Source organism: Prionailurus viverrinus, chromosome C2 (assembly GCF_022837055.1).
Source record: "Prionailurus viverrinus isolate Anna chromosome C2, UM_Priviv_1.0, whole genome shotgun sequence".
In the NCBI taxonomy this organism is placed as follows: Eukaryota; Metazoa; Chordata; class Mammalia; order Carnivora; family Felidae; genus Prionailurus; species Prionailurus viverrinus.
This window is the reverse complement of record NC_062569.1, coordinates 66512974-66534257: the sequence shown is the minus strand read 5'-3', so window position 1 is coordinate 66534257 and position 21284 is coordinate 66512974. Positions and strand designations below refer to the sequence as shown.

General features: G+C 33.1%; 1 protein-coding gene across 1 annotated transcript in view; it reads right to left on the bottom strand.

Annotated features, from left to right (window-relative positions):
• Positions 1 to 21284, bottom strand: part of NLGN1 (neuroligin 1) — an 834402-nt gene that overhangs the window by 455454 nt on the left and 357664 nt on the right. Inside the window, exons 4-5 of the mRNA XM_047875368.1 lie at positions 8064 to 8123; positions 1321 to 1473 (exon numbers count right to left, since the gene is read on the bottom strand). Coding sequence (XP_047731324.1) covers positions 1321 to 1473; positions 8064 to 8123 — 213 coding nt within the window. The remainder of the gene's footprint in view (positions 1 to 1320; positions 1474 to 8063; positions 8124 to 21284) is intronic.

The window sequence follows — 21284 nt, the reverse complement described above, 5'->3', positions numbered from 1 at the left end:
TTTGCCACGTTATATCCATTGTCCGCCATACTCCAAATTCAAAATAGAAAACCAGAAAGAGATCAAGATTTCACTTTGCAGGGCTAAAATATCTCCTTCCCCAAGACATGTAAAATCGATTCAAAAAAATTATTCTTTTTTTATATTTTGAGATTGGCATGAACATAGGCTTATGATTACATAGAAGTAACTAACACTGAAGAGGAAAACAAAACTGATTCTCAATGGCCAAAATACATGATATGAACAATTATTATAAAATAAAATCTAACTTAAATTGCTTTTTCAAAATCTTTTAAAGAATGAGAGTGAGGTCCTTCTTTGTGTGCAAATAACAGTATAAATTGTATACATTTAAAAAATGTATAGTATGTGATAAGACTTTAAGAACAATTAAGATTTAAAAGATAAAATCTTTGGTGATCAATTGTACTCTTTTAGCAAATACTCTTAACTAATATACCACAATAAAGGTGTTTTATTAAATGATAAAGTAATTTCACTCCTCAGATTATGGCAATACTATGAAAATATACTTACACAAGTAGAATATCAGGTTTATCTTTTAATAATGGTTTGTTATTACATAAAACAGTATTTCAGAGTGCTTCATAAGTTATTTTGAAAATAGTATTTCCCTATATTTTCTTCAAACCAAGAATCTCCAATTTGATTTTGTTTTACATATACATATATATATATATATATATATATATATATATATATAATTGACTTGAACTCTTTATCACTTTATGATATCAACACATGTTTTCCAAATCAAATATTTCAATATAAATGCATTGAGACAAATATTTTTAATTCTTATCTGACCAGCTTTTTAAAAACCCAAACCTATACCACAATGACAATCATTCCCCAAAGCCAGTCCATCCACATATTCTCAGAGACTATAAACTTGTTTCTAAGCTCATGTCAAATTTCAGACAATTTTATGGCATACTTGTAAAAAAGAAAAGTAGAAGGGAAAATTTGTCCAGGGACTAATTTTTCTTTAGAAAGGCCCTGACGTTGTTGCCTTTCACAGTTCTGTAAAGTGAAACCAGGAAATACATTACTCAACAATGTGAATAATTTCAGTACCTTTTACTTTCAAATTTTAAAATCAACCCTGTCTTTCATCACGTAATTTATGAACATACTTATAGAATTTATTAAAAATATCAAAAAATTTGGTTCAAACAAAATCAACAAGCATAAAACAATGAGTGAAACAAAGCAAAGCAAAACAAAATGAGTCAAAAGCAAAACTATCACATACTTCATGGATTAATGGTGAAAAGAAAAGAAGAGACTTCTTACCAAGTACCCCAAGTCGATAGTTGACTGTGATGACGATCACATTGCCATAACTTGCCAAGACACTCCCATCATATAAATTTCCAGTACCTTCCATATATGAGCCTCCATGGATATACACCATCACTGGTTTGGGACCCCCACTGTCCCGAATATCTGAAAAACAAATGGTTGGCAATTGTTCTTATCCTCAAAAAACACACATCATGAAACAGAGAATAAATTTTCCATTTTAGGGACGAAAGAGTATGATTTTAATATAGTTATTTAAATTGCTGTTTTGTTAAAGTGTTTCTTCAGCAACTCATATAATGAGCTATTGTAAAGGAGAGCAATAGATATCCACTGTTTTCTGATAAAATTCCGTTAAAAATTATAATCTGAATTTCAAAACTTGGACAAATTGAAAATAGGTGCTTTTTGATTGATTTCTAAAGTGACAGTAGAACAAAAAGAAATAATGATAATAGTTTTTAGAACTATTTTTTTTTAATGTTCTGGACCTCATATGGAATTTATGAACCATATACTAAGGACAATGTTATCACTGCTATTGTGAATAAAACACTCTGTTTTTTCATTTCTTATTTACTATAAGGATTTTATTAAATGCATAATGATTATATTGAATAATTTATTCTCTAACTTGTGAACATAATTATAACACTGTGTTATAGGTTGCAGGAAGTTTCATTTCACGACTCAAGTATTAACTGGCAAATGAATGTTTGGGTAATAACGTCTGTATTTTTGTTGTTGCACTTAGGGGACTGTCACTTAAATGATATTTTTTAGTTAAGTCTGTTTTATCCACCCAATTCACCTACTCTACCCTTTGGCAGAAGAAAACAGACTAAATTATACTTTTCACGTCTTTGTGTAATATTGTACTCTTCTTAATCCCACTTTGGCTCTCTGATTTTGTCTTGTAGACATGAAACAGAATATACCTAAGTCCAGGTGTCAAGTGCAAAATTTAAGATGATGTTAAAATGATTTCTACAGCTCTGAGTTTTAATCAACTGTGTTTGCTTTTCTAAGATACTATTCCCAAATTTTGTAGTTTTCAGTAAGGATTTCAGTAAGAAGTGATATATAAGGGAACCATAAGATAATTTTAATAGATACTAAAAATGCCCTAATCTCTAGAGAAATACATGCTTAACTTTGTATTGGCAAACACGGTGTTAACTATTTTATATTGAAATATTATATATGTATGTATATGATTATGAACATTCACATACATACATACATATATAAAACATTACTATTCTATAATAGCTCATTATCTCTTCTACTCACAATTGAAACAAAATTAGATCAAGTGTATTATCTTCTTGTTAATGCCAATATTAGAAGTGTCATTTAAAATTATAGTTTTGTTCCTTTGCCTTTGACATTTTTTGGTCAAACTTAAATTTCCTATCTTTACAGTTGAGGTTTCTGCTTTCAGAATGGCTAATATAATACCAACTCATTGAAAAATCTGATGATTATTTAGGTGCTGCTTTACATTTCCTGTGAAAAGGATGACTAATATAAATGTGCCCATTTTTCTACTGTAATAACAAAGTGATTTTCTTAAATGAAAAATTCCTTTTAGGATCAGGAATTGCAACTCAACTCGTTTGTCCAGATTTTCAAATTGGGGAAATAAGCTCATTGCAGAATTTAGAGACTTTTTAAAAAGACTATTTTAAATTTGACTTAATACTAGCATATGAATTTACCATAAGCCCACCACTCCCAAGGGCATACTTGAGAAGAATGTCTTTCTTTTAAGTGGTAGAGGAGGATACTTTGACATAGAAACTATCCACTAGACACAGTTCATTTCGAAGAAAAATCTAAATTTATTTTCTCCTTAAATCCTTGGGAGGGAAAATGGTATTCACTCATTTGTAAAGATTTGAGGGCTTGTGGAGATGTTAGGCTTACACAGAGAAAACAATCCTTTGGAAATTTTGAAACTATCCTCCATTTTTAAATGCCTGTTTGCTACATACAGTTTTAGCTTATTTTTCTAGTATGGCTGGCACTGAAGAAGCAATAATAAATTATTAAACTGAAATCATTAACTGACTGTTCACAGCAGACACTGTACTCTGCTAATTGTATGCTTGTAGGTAGCACAGAGGGAGGCTGTTTCAGAATTCTTCTTTAATTAAAATTACATAGAATTACAAAGCACCAACTGTGAACAGTAATGAAATCTTGGTAGAACCATTCTGTTCACCTGGAAAACAATACAGGCACACATTGAGAAGACATGCCACATTTTATACTTAATAACAGAATGAAGTGGACATTGTCGGGAAACACTGAAAATATGACAGTACATCCTAGGAGCCTTTTGAGTGGTGTCTCTTTATTTTTCTTTGAAAATCAGACTTGAAAGAATTACTGATAGTTTGGGCCCATTCTCATTTCCATTTTGTCTTTTCAAACTTCTCAAAGATTTCAGCCTTGTCTAAGAACTTAATATGTTAAGCTCTTTTCCAGAAAGGTACATGAAATTTGAATGCTATGTTCTGAACAGTATTTCTTTTTGTTTGAAGTAATCCTGAAGCTAATTCTATATGGGGTATTAATTAATAAAATAAGTAAAATTACTGTATGTAACATCCCTTAAAATTACTGATAGTTTGGAAAGATGCCATATTTCTATTACAAAACAATTGGTATTCTATGATAGTGTTTATACAGAGGTCTACCTTAGACTTTATTTTCTTCATAGTATACAGTCTTTTTTTTTTTTAATTTTTTTTTCAACATTTATTTATTTTTGGGACAGAGAGAGACAGAGCATGAACGGGGGAGGGGCAGAGAGAGAGGGAGACACAGAATCGGAAACAGGCTCCAGGCTCTGAGCCATCAGCCCAGAGCCTGACGCGGGGCTCGAACTCACGGACCGCGAGATCGTGACCTGGCTGAAGTCGGACGCTTAACCGACTGCGCCACCCAGGCGCCTCTGGTCTTTTTGATGCAAATGTAAGTCGTAAATAGCTTAAATAGCATAATAATATAATGATAAATATAAATAGCTTAAATTGTATTTATATTTCCTTTGTTTTTTTTTTTATACAGAATCTTTATAAGTGAGACTAATATATCAGATAGCTTACTATTGAATACTATTTGCTAATGCCATTCTTTTAATAATAAAATTTTGGGGAGCCATTATGTCTTTCATGCAAATGTATTAGATGTCCTTTAGTAACTGCTAATGAATTTATTAGAGCTAAGTCATCCTTCTAAAACGTGTCTAATATTTTTCTTTATAAATAAGGTGGATTTCACCTAAGATTTCTGACTTTGCCTAAACAGCTGCTACTGACTTTACTAAAATCAAAACCGCTCTCAGAGCCTAAAGAACTAGTTCAGGTCCAGTGAAAAGACCAATGTTCATAACGCATATTTATATTTTCCATTATATGCATTTTTTAAGGCTTTACCAAACATCTAAATCTCTGAAAAGAGTAGGATGGTAAGGGGGAAATACTACACGGAAGGTTTTTTTTTATGGTAAGAAAGTATTTAAGTGTTTCAAGTTAAAAAAATTAATAAACTTGGAATCTGAATAAATATCTCGATTTTAAATTTTAGTAACTATTTTACCTTTCTGATAAAAAGTTTAAGCCAACGTGGCAAGTGCCAATAGTTCTAGAGCCATTAATGGGGATTTATTTGTGCCTGGCAACCAGGGTTTGGAAATCACTACTCTCCTTAATGGTCTTAATGAATATTTATTAGTCACATAACTCCTTAAACAAGTTTAGCGGTTTCCTTTTTCTTAAAAAAACTCATGAAGTTTTTAATTGCCCATAATTTAGAGGTTTTGGCATTTAAAAGTTTTTAAAATGTGGGGTAGTGCCGCAATTAAATTTTTCTCTGATACATTTAAAGATATTTCAAGATATTTTTTGTGCCCCTCTTTACTGAATTTACCAACCTCAGTTACCAACTTCATTCCAAACCAGCAAAAAAATATAGAAGTGTTGACTGAATATAATTCTTAGTTTAAAAGTGTATAAAAATCTACAAGAGCAATTTTTAAAAGCCTCTATGTAGAATATAAAATTGCATTTGAATACTGAAATATTAATATCAAGGTATTCTTAGCACAATTAAAAACATTTAAACATCTCTTAAATTCCCAAAATAAATTGGTAGAAATCTCGGGTGTTGCTTTGATCCACTTTTATCACTTCAGATTAGTCTTTTTGGAACCATGGAAATAGTCTATGAAATATGTAGTTTTTTGAGGTATTATAAAACACAAATGAAAAGTGATACAATTGTGTCTGGCCTAAAATTAGCAAAAGAATAACGGTAAAGACACAAAGGAGAATAGGAAGTAACAATCATGCTCCACTGAGAAGCATGATTTGGGTTAGTTTAAGTGAATGAGGGGCACACCCCAGTCAATGCCTCTGGTAGCCTCTGAATGCAGTGGCTGTCATAGGAACCTTGAACTCTAGTAAAGGATTTGGGTTATCAGGGAGTAATGGAGAATGGGTAACTAGACTTTTGACTAAAGTCAAAGGAATAATTTATCAAGTAGTTTATATTTGTTTGCTTTATGTCTAGTGATGTTGATTTAACATTTGGAACAAATTAAATGTGAAAGTTGGCCTTGATTTTTATTCACACTCACATCTACAAAATAATTGTAAAAGGAATTGAATAGAAGATGCTCAGACTTTTCTACAAAGTTTTTTTTAATCCTAAAAGAAATTGATTTATCTTTCTTGTCTTCTAAACAATTACCCAAAACGACAGCACAGAGGAATAGACACAATTTGAATTGAATGCTCTTACATTCTACACTTTTGAGCATTTAAAAATATTTATTGATTTGATAACTCTTGTGACTAACTGGCTCAGTACTTCATCTGCCAATTTAAACAGGAGTTTAGTACATTTTTAATGGCTATTTAAAAATGTTAAATGTGCTTCAAAATAGGTCTATAAAATAGATTCACATTTACAGGGTTTAGCTTACTATGGTGGCTCAGAGGTATCTTTTGTAAACATGTAAATGTCTTACTTGATACATTTTACCAAAAGAAAAGAAGTACATTAAGTCAGCAATCAAAATATTTTTTTAAATAGGAAAACTATGTGCACTAACCTTGTAAGTACTTTCAGATAATTTGGAGTTTACAAGTCTACACACTAAGAAGTCCTTTATATTTAAGTATTATTTTAGATAACAAATGTCTAAGAGTTAAGAATTTTCAAAGTTAAGAATTTTCTCAACAAATCTCAAAGCCCCTAAGTGGAAGCAGCCTTCTTAGCTGTGAGAACAAAGTCAATAAATGTGTTGAATGTTTAAAAACTTCAGATTTCCAACAGTGTTTTTAAAAATCAAAATTTGCATTTTGACATTATAAGTTTATTCTTAGCAATTTAGCATTCAAAGTGATAACTCTTGGACAGTTTTAGTGATTTATTTCAAATATTAATGACAGCTTTGTGTTTAATCTTTAATCCACTGTTGGGGTTCAGGGTAAACATATTTTTAATCAAAGGTCATCAATTTCATTTAATCAAAATATTTCTTGAATGTTATAAAAATATTAAAACACAATAATATTTTTAAGCTTTCAATACTTCACCTTCAATTTTCTACTATGAGGTAGTTTATTAAATATATATGTCAACGAAAATAATTCAAATTGTTTAGTAAGGATGCATTCATTCATAGTTGTAACTCATGGAAATAGTATTTCTGCTGGTCTGCTTGTGGATTTATTTTCTTTTGAAAAACCATTCTCCCATATTATTAATATTTTTATGAAATTTAATTTCTAGGGTTCTGGGAGTTACTTTTAAGCCTGGGATTACATTAGTCACTTCTCTGAGAATGATAACTAGGGTAGCATTAAAAAAAAAAAAAAAGTCCTAATTGGAATGAAGGTGAACTGAAAATATCAGTGGACACTCCACCTAACACCAGATAAAGGGACACAGTGGCAGAAGAAATGTCAAATCAATCCAGCAAGTACTTACATTTATAGAGTATATCAGATTGTACATCATAAGAAAGTTAGAAAGAGAAAACAATTTTGATATTAGCAAAGTAGGAAATATTTTACTGCTTATAGCTGGCAATACTTTGAAAATCAGAACATTTCCAGTTGCCGGTCTAGAAATTATCTAAATAGGCGGAATACCTTTATCTATACAATTAAATTTATTTACATAATATTTAAGCAAATCAACAGAAAACAGTATTTTTGTCATCTAAATTATATTGCTCAAGAAACACTTTAGTTTTCCTTCATTTTATTGGGTATGGGGTTCTTTTTAAACAAATATCATATGTAAAAATGAAACACATTTTGATATTGGGTAAAATGTTTACATATATTAGAAAACATGCAAAATGGGTACAAAGAGACTACAGGGGAGAGATTGTTAGTTCAAAGAATATGGACAAATTTCAGTCAAAACATGGGATGAAACATATCAAAAGTCAGTTCAAGAAAACAAAAAAAAAATGCCCCTCTTTCTAAAACATTTCAATGGTTGGCATCAAAATGTAAAACTTAACATTCATTTTGAAAAAAAATTAAAAATGTATATTTATATGTAACAACAAGCAAGAAGACAAAACACATCAAAAACGGGAATTAAAAACAACTCTTCAAAAAAAGACAAGAAGTAAAAAAATAGAAAGGGGTGGAAAAAGTGATTGAGGCCGTTGTCATGCAAATAGATTTGGTGGAAAAAAATACCTTCATCTTCCGCACCGTCATTATCACCTAAATCATCTGTCTGTTTCTTTGTAAGGGGACCTAGGATTGAGAACGGAGAAATGGAGGGAAAAAAAAAAAAGACAATTCAAGAATAAACAAGACTGAGGGGGAAAAAATAAATGTAAATACTAAAATTCTCAAGGGTATTTCCAAAAAGAGCAGGGAAGTGGTTACGTCAAAGTGATTATCTATTTTGTTTAAGGAAAAAAAAAAAAAAAGAATCCCTTTCCCCAAAATATCTTATAGAAGATTTGGTTTGTGAATATATCCAGCATAAAAAATACATTATGGTTTGAAACTCAAGTCATAAGCAAAGGAAATGATTTTTTTTAAATATCTACTGCATATAAAAAAGTAAACAGTTTTAGCTGAAAGAACTTAATTTATTCAGTGTCTTTTCTAATTTGAATTGGTGACAACAATAAAGTAGGCCAAACTCATCTTTAATTTGGGACAATATAATAACATTAGGGAAAACAGAGATGAACATTTTTACGGTGTTTTTTTTTTCTTTTTTTTCTCCTGTTTTTTCTTATAAGAGCGTTAACACTTGGATTTTACACATTTTTATATCATACATTTTTCGAAACTGTGACTTTTTAAAATTACTTGTCATAAAACAAATATTTCCCCATTTGTTTTAATTAAATATTAGCTGTGGATTTAAGACATTTGCAGCCTGCACAAAAATATGAACAGATAATCTCATCACTCTGTAGAGAAAGCTACTATCATTAGAAGTCAGTGTTTATTTATTAAGGAAGTTACAGAGTCAGGCCTTATATTTCATAAGCAATTTAGTAATATAACAGAATTGTGCCCTTGTGCAATTTCATGTCCAGTAGAGTTATTTATAATGGAATCATCTTTTAGGATAATAATTGCATTAAAACACTGTGAATGTTTAATAAATGTTTTATTATACTTAACAATACTAATTTGCTAAAATAAACAAGCACACCAAAGGGGAAGCCAAAGGCCATGTGAAAGTAATTTTAAGTGTCACATTATTGACATATTCAGCACAATGAAAAAGCAAGTGAAGCCCCACATTTCTTTTTGTTTCCACAACCATTTAATTTGTATGACATTTCATAATCCTCATGCAAAAAGCAATCATTACAAACACAGGACACTCAAGTTAAAAGACAGCCAAACACAGCAATAAGCAAGAGAATTTTGTCATGCATAAAATAAGAGTCATAGAAAAAGGAAGGGGGAAAAAGGACTGAAAGTCATGTATTGATTTCAATAATATAAATAGAAAAGAAGCAGGCATTAACTGTAAGCACACTTCATACGGAAAGATTGTTAAACATTTCGAGAAAGATTTCTGAGTCTTTTCAGTGATTACTATGCATTATGTTTGTAATTCAAACCATACCTATTATCACAACCCTCAAAGAATGAAAAACACCATCCCAGAAAATGGAAGAAAAAAAAAAAGAGAGAGAGAGAGAGATAATCCAGTTGTTTCATCAGCTCAGAGAAACATCCCTGAAAAATAGTAGTAAGTGGTAAAATCCAAAATTGTAAATGAAGAAATTAACGATGTAACTGAAGGGACCCATTGACTACTCAATTGTAAGGTCATGGTTTCAAGGTCATTCCAAATATGGAGAAGGGGTACACAATAAATTAAGTGATACACTTTTATAGTCACTCTTGCAAGCAATCATTCCATTAAGAGAAAACCTAGATGAAAACAAGTCTATGTTAATTGACACTCAGCTATAAGTTCACAGAAATCTACGTTTCTTTAATATGACCCTGTTTAGTGGAAAAAATACCCTCAATGTTATTGGAAGTCCATGCAACAATGATGCTATATTTCTGAAAAATAGAGGTTTTTTTTTTTATTTAAATTTAAAAATTACTATATCAAAAACTTTATTTGAAATAGTCCCAATTTTAAAACATCACACAAAATGTTAGGCTCATAAAATTAAGTTTTCAAACTTTTTATTTTTCTTTAGCTACCTTAAGCAGTAAATGAACAGACTTCAACAATTATGATTTCTTGCATTTCTATTTTCAAAGATGCTATATAGAAGTTATAGTTTTATTTACTGGTTAACAACACAGATTAAGTGCAATGGTCATTATTTATTGCTGCCAAAACCACTATCTACTTTCCAATTGTTGCCAAACTACTTAATTTGCTTAATTCTTTTTTTTTTTAAATTTTTTTACTGTTTATTTATTTTTGAGAGAGCAAGAGACAGAATGGGAGCAGGGGAGGGGCAGAGAGAGAGGGAGACACAGAATCTGAAACAGGCTCCAGGCTCTGAGCTGTCAGCATAGAGCCCTACGCGGGGCTTGAACTCTCGAACTGTGAGATCATGACCTGAGCTGAAGTCGGACGCTTACCGACTGAGCCACCCAGGCACCCCTTAATTTGCTTAATTCTTGACTCTATTAAGAAACCACTAATATGAGCTCAAAAATTTTTTTTTGCTGAATCATCAATTTACTAACATTTGGATACACATGTAAAACCTGTAACAATTAAATTAAGTCACTGTTTTCATTTTGTGCAGGCCTCTTTTGGATAATTCAGTCGAAGCGTCCTAGGGTACCCGAGGAAATTTACATGACTTCTTCAGGAAATCATTCAGCTTCTACAGCCAGTTTTACATACTTTGCACACACACAGAACTGCTGGTTCTTAGGTCTGCATAAGATGCAATATTAAGAGAACCTTCATTAAAACCTGATCTCCCACTTGTTTGCATGTGGGACAGAGTTCTCAGTTTTCTCAGTTGCTAACTGACTCTGGGTCTGCATAAGTAGGGAATCAATGGAAATGATACTGCATACACAATGAGATGACTTTTTCATGGATGAAATGGTTGAACCATCTTTTTTGTTTCATTATTTATTATCACCTTTTCTACTCAGGAAGCTGCATGCCTCTTAACTGATGCAGAATAATGATTACATACATGCACTGTATGGAACATCTTTTACTGTAGTAAATCTGAAGAGTTAAAAACAGATATAGATACTGCTTCAGCATCATAAGTAGATGGTGACATCATTATTGTAGAGAAAGAGTAAGTCAAGTTCTCCCAACTAAAGAATTTCACTTACTGAATACTAAATAAAATCTTATTATCATAGGATATCAAATTGTTACCACACTATGGGTTCCAGCAGTAATTTCATAATTCCAGCATGACTGGGTTTTCTTAACATCAATAATTGTTTACACATCTGATTTTCTAAAGGTTCCCTGGGAAGAAGAGGGCTGATAACAGTTTTTGGCAAAAATGATTATAAGAAAAAAACAAAAAAAATAGAGTTCCTTTATCTCATATGCTTAAAGGCGCAGAGAACAAGTATCTGAGAGTGTCCAGGAATGCAAAATAAAAAAACTCAACCTTGCTTTCCCTGAGGAAGCCTCAAGTAAACATATACTGTGGATTACAGAAACAGATCCCTACATGATCTCAAGATTCCTTATTCTAAGGCTAGAAGGAAAACAGTCTGTTGCCTTAAACTATCTTCTTTTTAGGATATCAGCAACACTGGTTCATTTTTTCTTTTCTCTAAACTGACATAATTTGGTATAATTACTGATGTTAATTTTTTTTAGTTGAAAGAAAATACAGTAAAAGGTAATTGTCATTAATTGTTTTAGGAAAATTAGACAACCACATTTCAGAGACCACATGCTCCTATAAATTGATCAACATGATTTCCCCAGAAGGTTAAAACATTTATCCTTCAACGAAAATACATAGCAATCATTAACAACAATCCAACCACTGCTTATGCTTCTTTTAAACTACAAACAGTGTATTTTCAATACCAGCAGTTTAAATGGGTATCTTAAAGCATCAAAATATAAAGCGAATGAGTCCTCTACAACCTGGAGAAGTGATTTATTTTACCTTGAAACTCTATCGGATCTGTCCTCCTTGAGGAATGCACACATAACTCTCATTAGAGTTAATAGGAAAGTGGACCTCATGTCATTTTGAAAGGGAGTGAGAGTAATTACTATATTTTATATCTCCTATAGGCAATAAATAGATTCAGTGGTGAAACAACAGGACTAGGAAGGTAAAGGGAACTCCTAACCATGAACTTTCAACTCATTTAAATCCAAAATAGTTCCTTTGCCATTAGTATAAGCATAATTCAAAGTACTGGCCTTTACAAAGGACTTATGATACAGTCTTACATTTTAGGATCTGGCCACAGTACTTTTTATTTTTAAAAAAAAAGGAATGAAAATATCAGCATTTCTCTGTAGTTAACTGGAGAATAATTATGAGGCTCCGAAATAATTACTATCCACCCATATTAATGCTGCTTTTTATCATTCTCTTTGATGAAGGGCTAATATACTTTAGGTCTCAAATACATTAGAACTGATTATAAATTCCTTCATTATGGGTTCAATTTAGCAGAAATTATCTGTACTTTGTGTCACACATATCTGCAAAAGGCAAGCAGGTTGAGGGTATTATTAGCTCCTGAGTTAGAAGGCTGGCTATGAGAAATGTGTCCTTCTTAAGAGAAGGAGTCTTTGAAAATTTTAGGATTATTTAGAGCTCCAGGCTCCTGTGAATACAATTGTGATAGATGGAGAGCCCTGGCTAACGACCTTGCTCTATTCTTTCCCCACCAGACTTTGAGGTAAATTGACTCCATGGAATTCCTAAGGCTATTTCCACACAATGGGGAAATTGAAGAATGTTGCAATTTATTTGGAAATTATATATCTGATAAGAATTTAATATCCAAACTATATAAGGAACTCATACAACTCAAGGCTGCAAAAAAACCAAAACAAAACAAACAAAACCCAATAATCTGATTGAAAATGGGCAGAGGGCTTGAAAAGATATTTTTCTAAATAAGACCTACAAATAGCCAATTGATACATAAAAAGATCACGAATCATCAGGGAAATGTAAATCAAAATCACACTGAGATATCACCTCACACCTGGTAAAATGGCCATCATTAAAAAGACAAGATGTTAGGTAGCAGCTAGATATAAGCAGTAGAAGGCATACCCAGAGGCAGAGTCCCAAGTCCTTGAGGGGGAAATAATAGAGACAGGAGTTGGAGGCAGGGATGGTGATAAATAAGCCACACATTAAACACCCAGGGGCACAACATTCTAACCTTGTGACTTCCATGATCTTGGGTCTGACAGACCCAGAGTCACTTGTGCAGAACACTTACTGTCCTCTTCCACCCCAGGCTAACTCCTAGACTCATTAGAATATATTTGCATTGCAGGGGCACCTGGATGGTTCAGTCTTTAGAGCAGTTGAGCTTGGATTTTGGCTCAGGTCATGATCTCAAGGTTCCTGGGTTCAAGTCCACGTGGGGCTCTGTGCTGACAGTTCAGAGCCTGGAGCCTGCTTCAGATTCTGTGTGTCTCTCTCCTTCTCTCTCTCTGCCCCTCCCCTGCTTATGCTCTGTTTTTCTCTCTCTCTCAAAGATAAATAAACATAAAAAAAAAAAGAATATACTAGCATTGCAGACACAGCTGTTCCTAGGGAGAAAGTCTCCTTTACTGTTTCACTACAAACCTGGTAGTTTCACATCTCCCCCTCCCAGCCTGTGGGAGGAATTCCCCAGATGATTGGAAGCAGCCCCCATTAAAGACCACCCCACTACAAGTCGTTGTTTCTCCCAGCCCAGAGAGAAGCAACAAATATCCAGTCCCAAAACAACCCAGGGCCTGGTCCACCTCCAGGAACCTGCTTGCTCTCCTGCTCTCCCACCGAGAGTGTACTTTCTTAAATTGCTGTGGGCTTGCCAAAAGGAAAAAAAAAAAAAAAAAGAAAAGAAAAGAAAAAAAAAATGTTGCCACTTATTCTGGGACAATTGGAAGCAGTTTAAATCTTTTCAGGAATGTTCATAGTCTTTATAAAACTAGAATCAAAGATGTAAAAATCTAATTATATCTGCTCTTTATGGAAGACAATGCCAGAATTCAGTACTTTATAAATAAAAAGAGCAGTATGTTACTGTATTTGAATTTTTCTAAATTGATAAACATTAAAATACAATGACTTAAAGAAATCAGACATCACAACAGTTGGTGTCATTGCAAAGGTAGTACATTTTTTCCTATTGAAATTTAGTGGATTTTATATAACTATGATACATAACTCTTGAGAATATAGAAATGAATGAGATAAACTGATTTGGAATAATACTCATTAATTTGATGTTACTGTTATTTATTAAAGGTTATTATACTTCTTAAACTATCAGTTATATGAATATATAAAGAAATCATAGCTAAAATAACTTTTTAATTTTTCAATTAAAATACAGCATTCTTATACAATATCATAAATATGCATTATGATAAAATAAAAATGTAAAGCAAACTTCTGTGATAAGGTATTGGAAGCAAACTTTGGGAGAATTCATAGTTTCTAAAGAATCCATACCTGTGAAAATTTTGGTGGCACTACTATGCCATGTATGATGTTTGAGTATCTTTTAGGAAATCTGCCCGTTTAGGCTCGTCTAGTGGTTCAAGTATGCTATGGAAAGGACCAGGTAACAAGGTTATAAAAGTAGCAGACATGCTCTGTGTTTTATTTTTGCGTTAGGAGAAAACACCTACATGTACAAAAAATACATTCCCTCAGACAGTTCTTCAGAGGCAGAGCACAGCTTAAAACATGACTTTTGGGGAAAAGAAAAGTTAATGTTAAGGCCAGGAAAAGGGAAAGAGAAATCATGGATCCAGTACATTGAGAAGAACTCATTCATATTTATAAGAAAAACAAGTTGTTTTTTCATAAAATTACCTTTGTTACAATACTTTGAAGTCAGAAGAAATCTTGTCTAGAACAAAAGTGATAGGGTCTGGGGAAATTTTTTTTAAGTAGATAAAAAGAAATTTAACTAGGCTAACAATCTGAGCATCACCAAATTTGCACAAGCTTATTTTTTTTACATTATATTTGTTTGATTTTTAAAAAATGCACATGCAGTATTTTATAGCATGAAGAATGTCAGAATAATGCCCCTTCTCATCTGGAGTAATGTGGCTGTATGTTGTATAATCAGTAGTACTTTGTGAAGATATACTCTCCACTGACCCGGTTTTCCACACATTATCCAGAGATGTACCTAAGTATGGTGAGGACACAAGTGCCACAGATGCCCAGAGCTCTCTGAGCAAGGCTTGAGGATTGGGATGGCATTAATAGCCCAAACTCCTTCACATGGCTTCCAGTATTTACTCATCCAGGCTTTCCAAATATATGCTATGCTAGGTCCTCAGGATACATGGTGAGCAAAACAGGCAAGACCCTAGCCCTCATGAAAATTAATTTTGTCAGAGAAAGAGACATTCATCAAATTATCACACACATAAACATATACTCACAGACTGTGTTAAGGAAAAGAATCTTAGTGTTATGAGGGTTTATACAAAGTGACCTAGCTGAGCCTAGGATGTCTTCACTGAATAAGTGCAATGTGGCCTGAGGACTGAAGGTTGGCTCAGTACGAAGGAAGCCAAGAGGCTGGGGATGAGTAGGTAGGGTGGAAAGAAGATTCCAGCCAGAAAGGCCCTAAAATGAGAGGAAGCCTGGAGGTCAGTGTGGCTGGCAATGGGGAGCAGAGAGTAGTGGCAGATGAGGATGAGCACATAGCTCCTCCAGCCAGAGGATTTTTGTCTTAACCCTAAAAGCAATTAGGAAAGTCATTTAAAGGGTTTAAGCACACACTGACAAATTCTGGCTTATCTGAATATTCAACAGAAAATCAGAAAGAGGCAAAATCACTCCAAATAATATGTCAGAGAATATCTTACATAGAGATCTACATTATGTTCTTATGAGATGAAAGGAATTTCATTAGAAGAAATCAGACGATGGAAAAGGAGTCTATAATTTTCTATTTTCTGCTTGCAAATAAAATGAATATCACCAAAAAGGAAAATCTAAGACTCCAGCACACCTAAAATTTTATGAGTATTTTTATTTTTTTCAGTTTATTTATTTATTTTGAGAGAGAAAGAGGTGGGCATGGACAGAGCAAGAGGGAGAGAAAGGATCCCAACCAGTGTCTGCACTGAGAGCTGGACTCGAACTCACAAATGGTGAGGTCATGATCTGGCTTAACTGACTGAGCCACCCAGGCACCTCTATGAATATTTTTAAAGTTTTCTATTAAATATGTATTTAAAGTTCAATTTATGTTGCCTAAGAATTAACATAATGAGAATTAACATATCATAACTATTCTAATATTCATACAAAGGCAGATATTCTTTAAGTGATTTCTACTTGGATATCTCACCCCCTTCTCACTACAATAGGAATACCCACAAGGTCCACCTCAAGGCCCGTTGTATCTCCCATACAGGTTTTGCTTTCAGACTTATAACTTCCCTCTGCTTCCAAACTTTAAGCCTGGAGATAGTCATTAACCATTTCCTCTTCCTCCCTCTGGTCTTACCCAGATTTCATCAATTTTCCAATACAAATTTTATTCTTGCCACACTGTCCCAAAGCTCTCTATTATTGGCCTTGTCTGTAGCCATCATGGTCACGTGCCTGAATTCTTGCAGTAGTCTCATAGCTGTTCCCACTGTCATCTAGACTCTAGACTGTCTCCAAGCCATTTTGTATACCATAGGTTTTTGAAGTTGTACATAATAATAGTGGCAAACCCAAAGAGAAAAAGATTTAATCACCACCAGCTAAAATGTATACACATTCAACTCCTTCTAAGACTAAAATTGCAAGCATTCCAAGGGAACAGGAACTCAAAAGCGTATACAAAAAACTTGTACTGTGAATTTTAAAATAGCTATAACAAGACAGATGAAAACTAAATATAGTTTAACACTCATTTTGATGTTTTAGAAATTCATGAGCAGAAAGATTTTTTTATTCAAAATGGAAACAAGTCATTTCAAATATTTTTTTTAAATGCAGTTCAGATTACTGTTCATTGAAGACCACTTTCATTGTTTCACCACTTTGTTTAAAAGTTTTTACTATCTCCTTCTTTCTTATTATTTTAGACTAAATGCCCCAGAATAAACCTTAAGACTCTCCTTATTCTTTCCAGATTTTATCTCTTCATTCCACTGCTTTCCAAAACACATCTTTTCTGAATTCTGCCAAACATTTAAAAAAGAACTAATACCAACATTTCTCAAAGTCTTCCCCCAAACTGAAGAGTCTTCCCCCAAACTCATTTTATGTGACCAGCATTACCCTGATAGCAAAGCCAGATGAGCACACTACAAGAAAAGAAAATTACAGGTCAATATCCCTGATGAACATAGATGCAAAAATACTCAACAAAATATTAGCAAACCAGATACAACAAAACATTCATAGGCTCATATATCATGATGGAGTGGGATGCAAGGATGATTCAATATTAGCAAATCAATTAATATGACATATCATGTTAACAAAATGAAGGCTAAAAAATCATACGATCATCTCAATAGATGCAGAAAAAGCATGTGACAAAACACATCTATTCATGATAAAAACTGAACAAATTGTATATACAGGAAATGTATCTCAACAGATAATAAAGGTCATATATAATAAGTGCACAGCTAACATCATATCTAATGGTAAAATGCTGACAATGATGCCCATTCTTACCACTTTTATTCAACATAGTACTAGAAGTCTTATTCAAAACAATTAGGCAAGAAAAAGATATGAGGTGTATCCAAATTGGTAAGAAAGAAGTAAAATCACCTCTATTTGCAGGTGACATGAAATATCTAGAAAGTCCTAAAGACTCCACCTAAGTACTAATAGAACTAATAGACAAGTTCAGTAAAGTTGTAGGAGAAAAAAATCAGCACACAAAAATCAGTGGTGTTTTTATAACAATGAAATGTAAAAAAAAAAAATTTAAGAAAAAAATCTCAATCACAATAGAATCAAAAAGGTTAAGTAAGATATTTAGTAATAAATTTAACTAAGAAGGTAAAAGATCTGTACACTGAAAACTGTAAGACACTAATGAAAGAAACTGAAGAGGACATAAATAGGTGAAAAGATATTCCATGTTCATAAATTGAAAGAATAATAATGTTAAAATGTCTATACTATTCAAAGTGATCTACAGATGCAATGCAATCTCTCTTAAAATTCCAAGGGTGCTTTTCACAGAAATAGAGCCAACAATCCTAAAATTTGTATGAAACCACAGAACACACAAATAGCCCAAGCAATACTGAGAGAAAACAACAAAGCTGGAGGCATCTCACTTCCTCATTTTAAACTGTATTACAAAGCTATAGTAATCAAATCAGTATGATATTGGTATAAAAAGCAGACACACAGATCAACAGAACAGAATAGAGACCCCAGAAATATACCTAAGCATATGGTCAATCAATTTTCAACAAAGAAGCCAAGAATATAAAATAGGGAAAGGATAGTCTCTTCAATAATGGTGCTGAGGAAACTGAACAGCCACATGTAAAAGAATGAAACTAGACCCCCGTACAAAAAGTAATCTCAAAATGTATTAAAGACTTGAATGTAAGACATGAAATCATAAAACTCCTAGAAAAAAACCTAGTAACAAGTGAGCTCCTTGACACTGGCCCTGGTAATATTTTTTTTGGCTTTGATACCAAAAGCAAAGGCAACAAAAACAAAAATAAAGGGACTACATTAAACTGAAAAACTCCTACACACCACAGAAACCATCAACAAAATGAAAAGGCAAACTATGGAACAGGAGGAAACAGTTTCAAACCACATATCCAATGAGGAGTTAATACCTAAAATATATAATAAATTCATACAACTCCATATCAAAAACAAAAACAACACACGCACACGCGTGCGCGTGCACACACACACACACACACACACACCAACATACAAACAAACACAACACAAAAAACCTCAAACAACCCAATAAAAAAATTCAGAACCTGAATAGGCATATTTTTTTTCCCAAAGAAGACCTCTATATGACCAATTGGTACATGAAAACGTGCCCAACATCCATACTCATTAGGGAAGTGCAAATCAAAACCCTAATGAGATTATCATCTCACCTCTGTTAGAATGTGTTATCAAAAGATAAGAAATAAATGCTGGCAAGAACGTGGAGGAAAGGAAACCCCTGTACACTGTTCATAGGGATGTAAACTGGTGTGGAAAACAGGATGGAGATTTCTCAAGAAGTTAAAAATTGAACTACAATAGATTTAGCAGTCCCACTCTGGCTATATAACCAAAGGAGATGAAATCATTACCTCTAAGAGATATTTGCACCCCCCATGTTCACAGCAGCATTGTTCACAATAGCCAAGGTATGGAAAAACCTAACTGTCCATAGGCAGATGAATGGATAAAGAAAATGTGGAGTATATATACACAACGGAATACTATTCAAACTTAAAGTTCTTTCATTTTTAGTAACACGGATATACCTGGAGGGCATTATGCTAAGTGAAATAAGCTAGATAGAAAAACAAACTAACAAACAAATACTGCATGGTATCACTTATATGTGGAATCTAAAAAGAGTTACAAATAAGGAAATAAAAGTCAAATTCATGGAAATAGTAGAAAAATGATTGTCAGGGGCTGGGGAGTGGGTGAAATAGGAAGACGTTTAGAGTGAAAGGTAAAAACTTTCAGTTATAAAATAGGTAAAGTCTGAAATTCTTAACATGGTTACCATAGTTGATAACACTATATTGTATAATTGAAATTTGCTCAGGAGTACAGCTTAAATGTTCTGTCATAAACACACACAAAGGTAAATATGTGAGAAAAAAAAACCAAAATACATCTTTTTCCATTGTGAGTCTTGTCATTGTTGCACAAAAATGATCTCACATTCACATCTTGTGTGTTTTGTCTCATAGAGTTGATTCCTTAAAGTTCTAATCAACTCAACACAGGGGAGGAAAGAAGGATGATGAGCATAGGGAATCTCCTCTAATATCCCATGTAAAATTTGTTTTCACATTGAAAAAAAGGGGTACTATTGTATGGTTTGGCCTGAACTGTTGTCTCCAGGATACGAACTACAGATAGTTCTATATTGCTCAGCAAGACCTGACTGTGAAAATACCTTAATTCCTGGACATTACTAAATTTTATCTCCATAAGTGAAATAAATAAATTGAGACAGTAATCTTTTTTCTTAGTTTTCACATATTTACTAGTATTTTTGCTAACCCTCTGTTCCCTCCCTTCTTCCTTCTTCCTTCTTCCTTCTTCCTTCTTCCGTCTTCCTTCTTCCTTCTTCCTTCTTCCTTCTTCCTTCTTTCTTCTCTTCTCTTCTCTTCTCTTCTCTTCTCTTCTCTTCTCTTCTCTCTTTTAATATAATTTATTGTCAGGTTAGCTAACACACAGCATATACAGTGTGTTCTTGGCTTTGGGAGTAGATTTGCATGATTCATCACTTACATACAACACCCAGTTGAGCCAGTGATTTTTAAGATCTATTTTCTGAGTGGTGCTCACTGGGAAATAAGTCAGTAAAGACAAGACCTCTACTGTTGAAGTCCCAAAAGAGGTAGATTAACTGTGAGTGTATGTTCCCCTGAAGTGACTTCTTGACAATTTCTAGTCTCACACATGTCCCTCCTGGCTAAATATCTCTTGTCCTCAGTGAAGCTATTTCACTCTTTCCACCTCATGCATTACATTAGACATGAATTGATTCTCTCTTACCATGCAATCAGGAGTCTTTTGGGGACACAATCCTGTGCTCCCTCTTGCCTGATACAATAAATGATAAGCTTACATTTGATATATATATACAAATATATATATATATATATATATATATATATATATATATAGCCCACTTGTGAATCTAGTAATTATATGCCCAGACTCATAGGATGCTAACGCTGGAAAGGACCCTACTGACTACCAAACTCTCGCATTTAACAAGTCCTCAAACAAACAAACAAACAAACAACCATTAACTGATTATGCACAAGCCTCAAAACTAATTAAAAGCAGAGCTCAGTCTAGATCTCAGGTTTCCTATCACTTCTTTATAGTAAGTCACACGGCAATAAAAGATAAGCAGAGAAAAGGAAAAAAAAATTGGGTGTTGAGGTATTGGATGTAGCATAGATACCTTTTAAATAAACCACAAATCAACAGGCAGACCATTATTACAACTATGAAGCCTTTAGTACTCCTCCAACCAACATTTATTTAGATGTCAATGAGGTCAAAC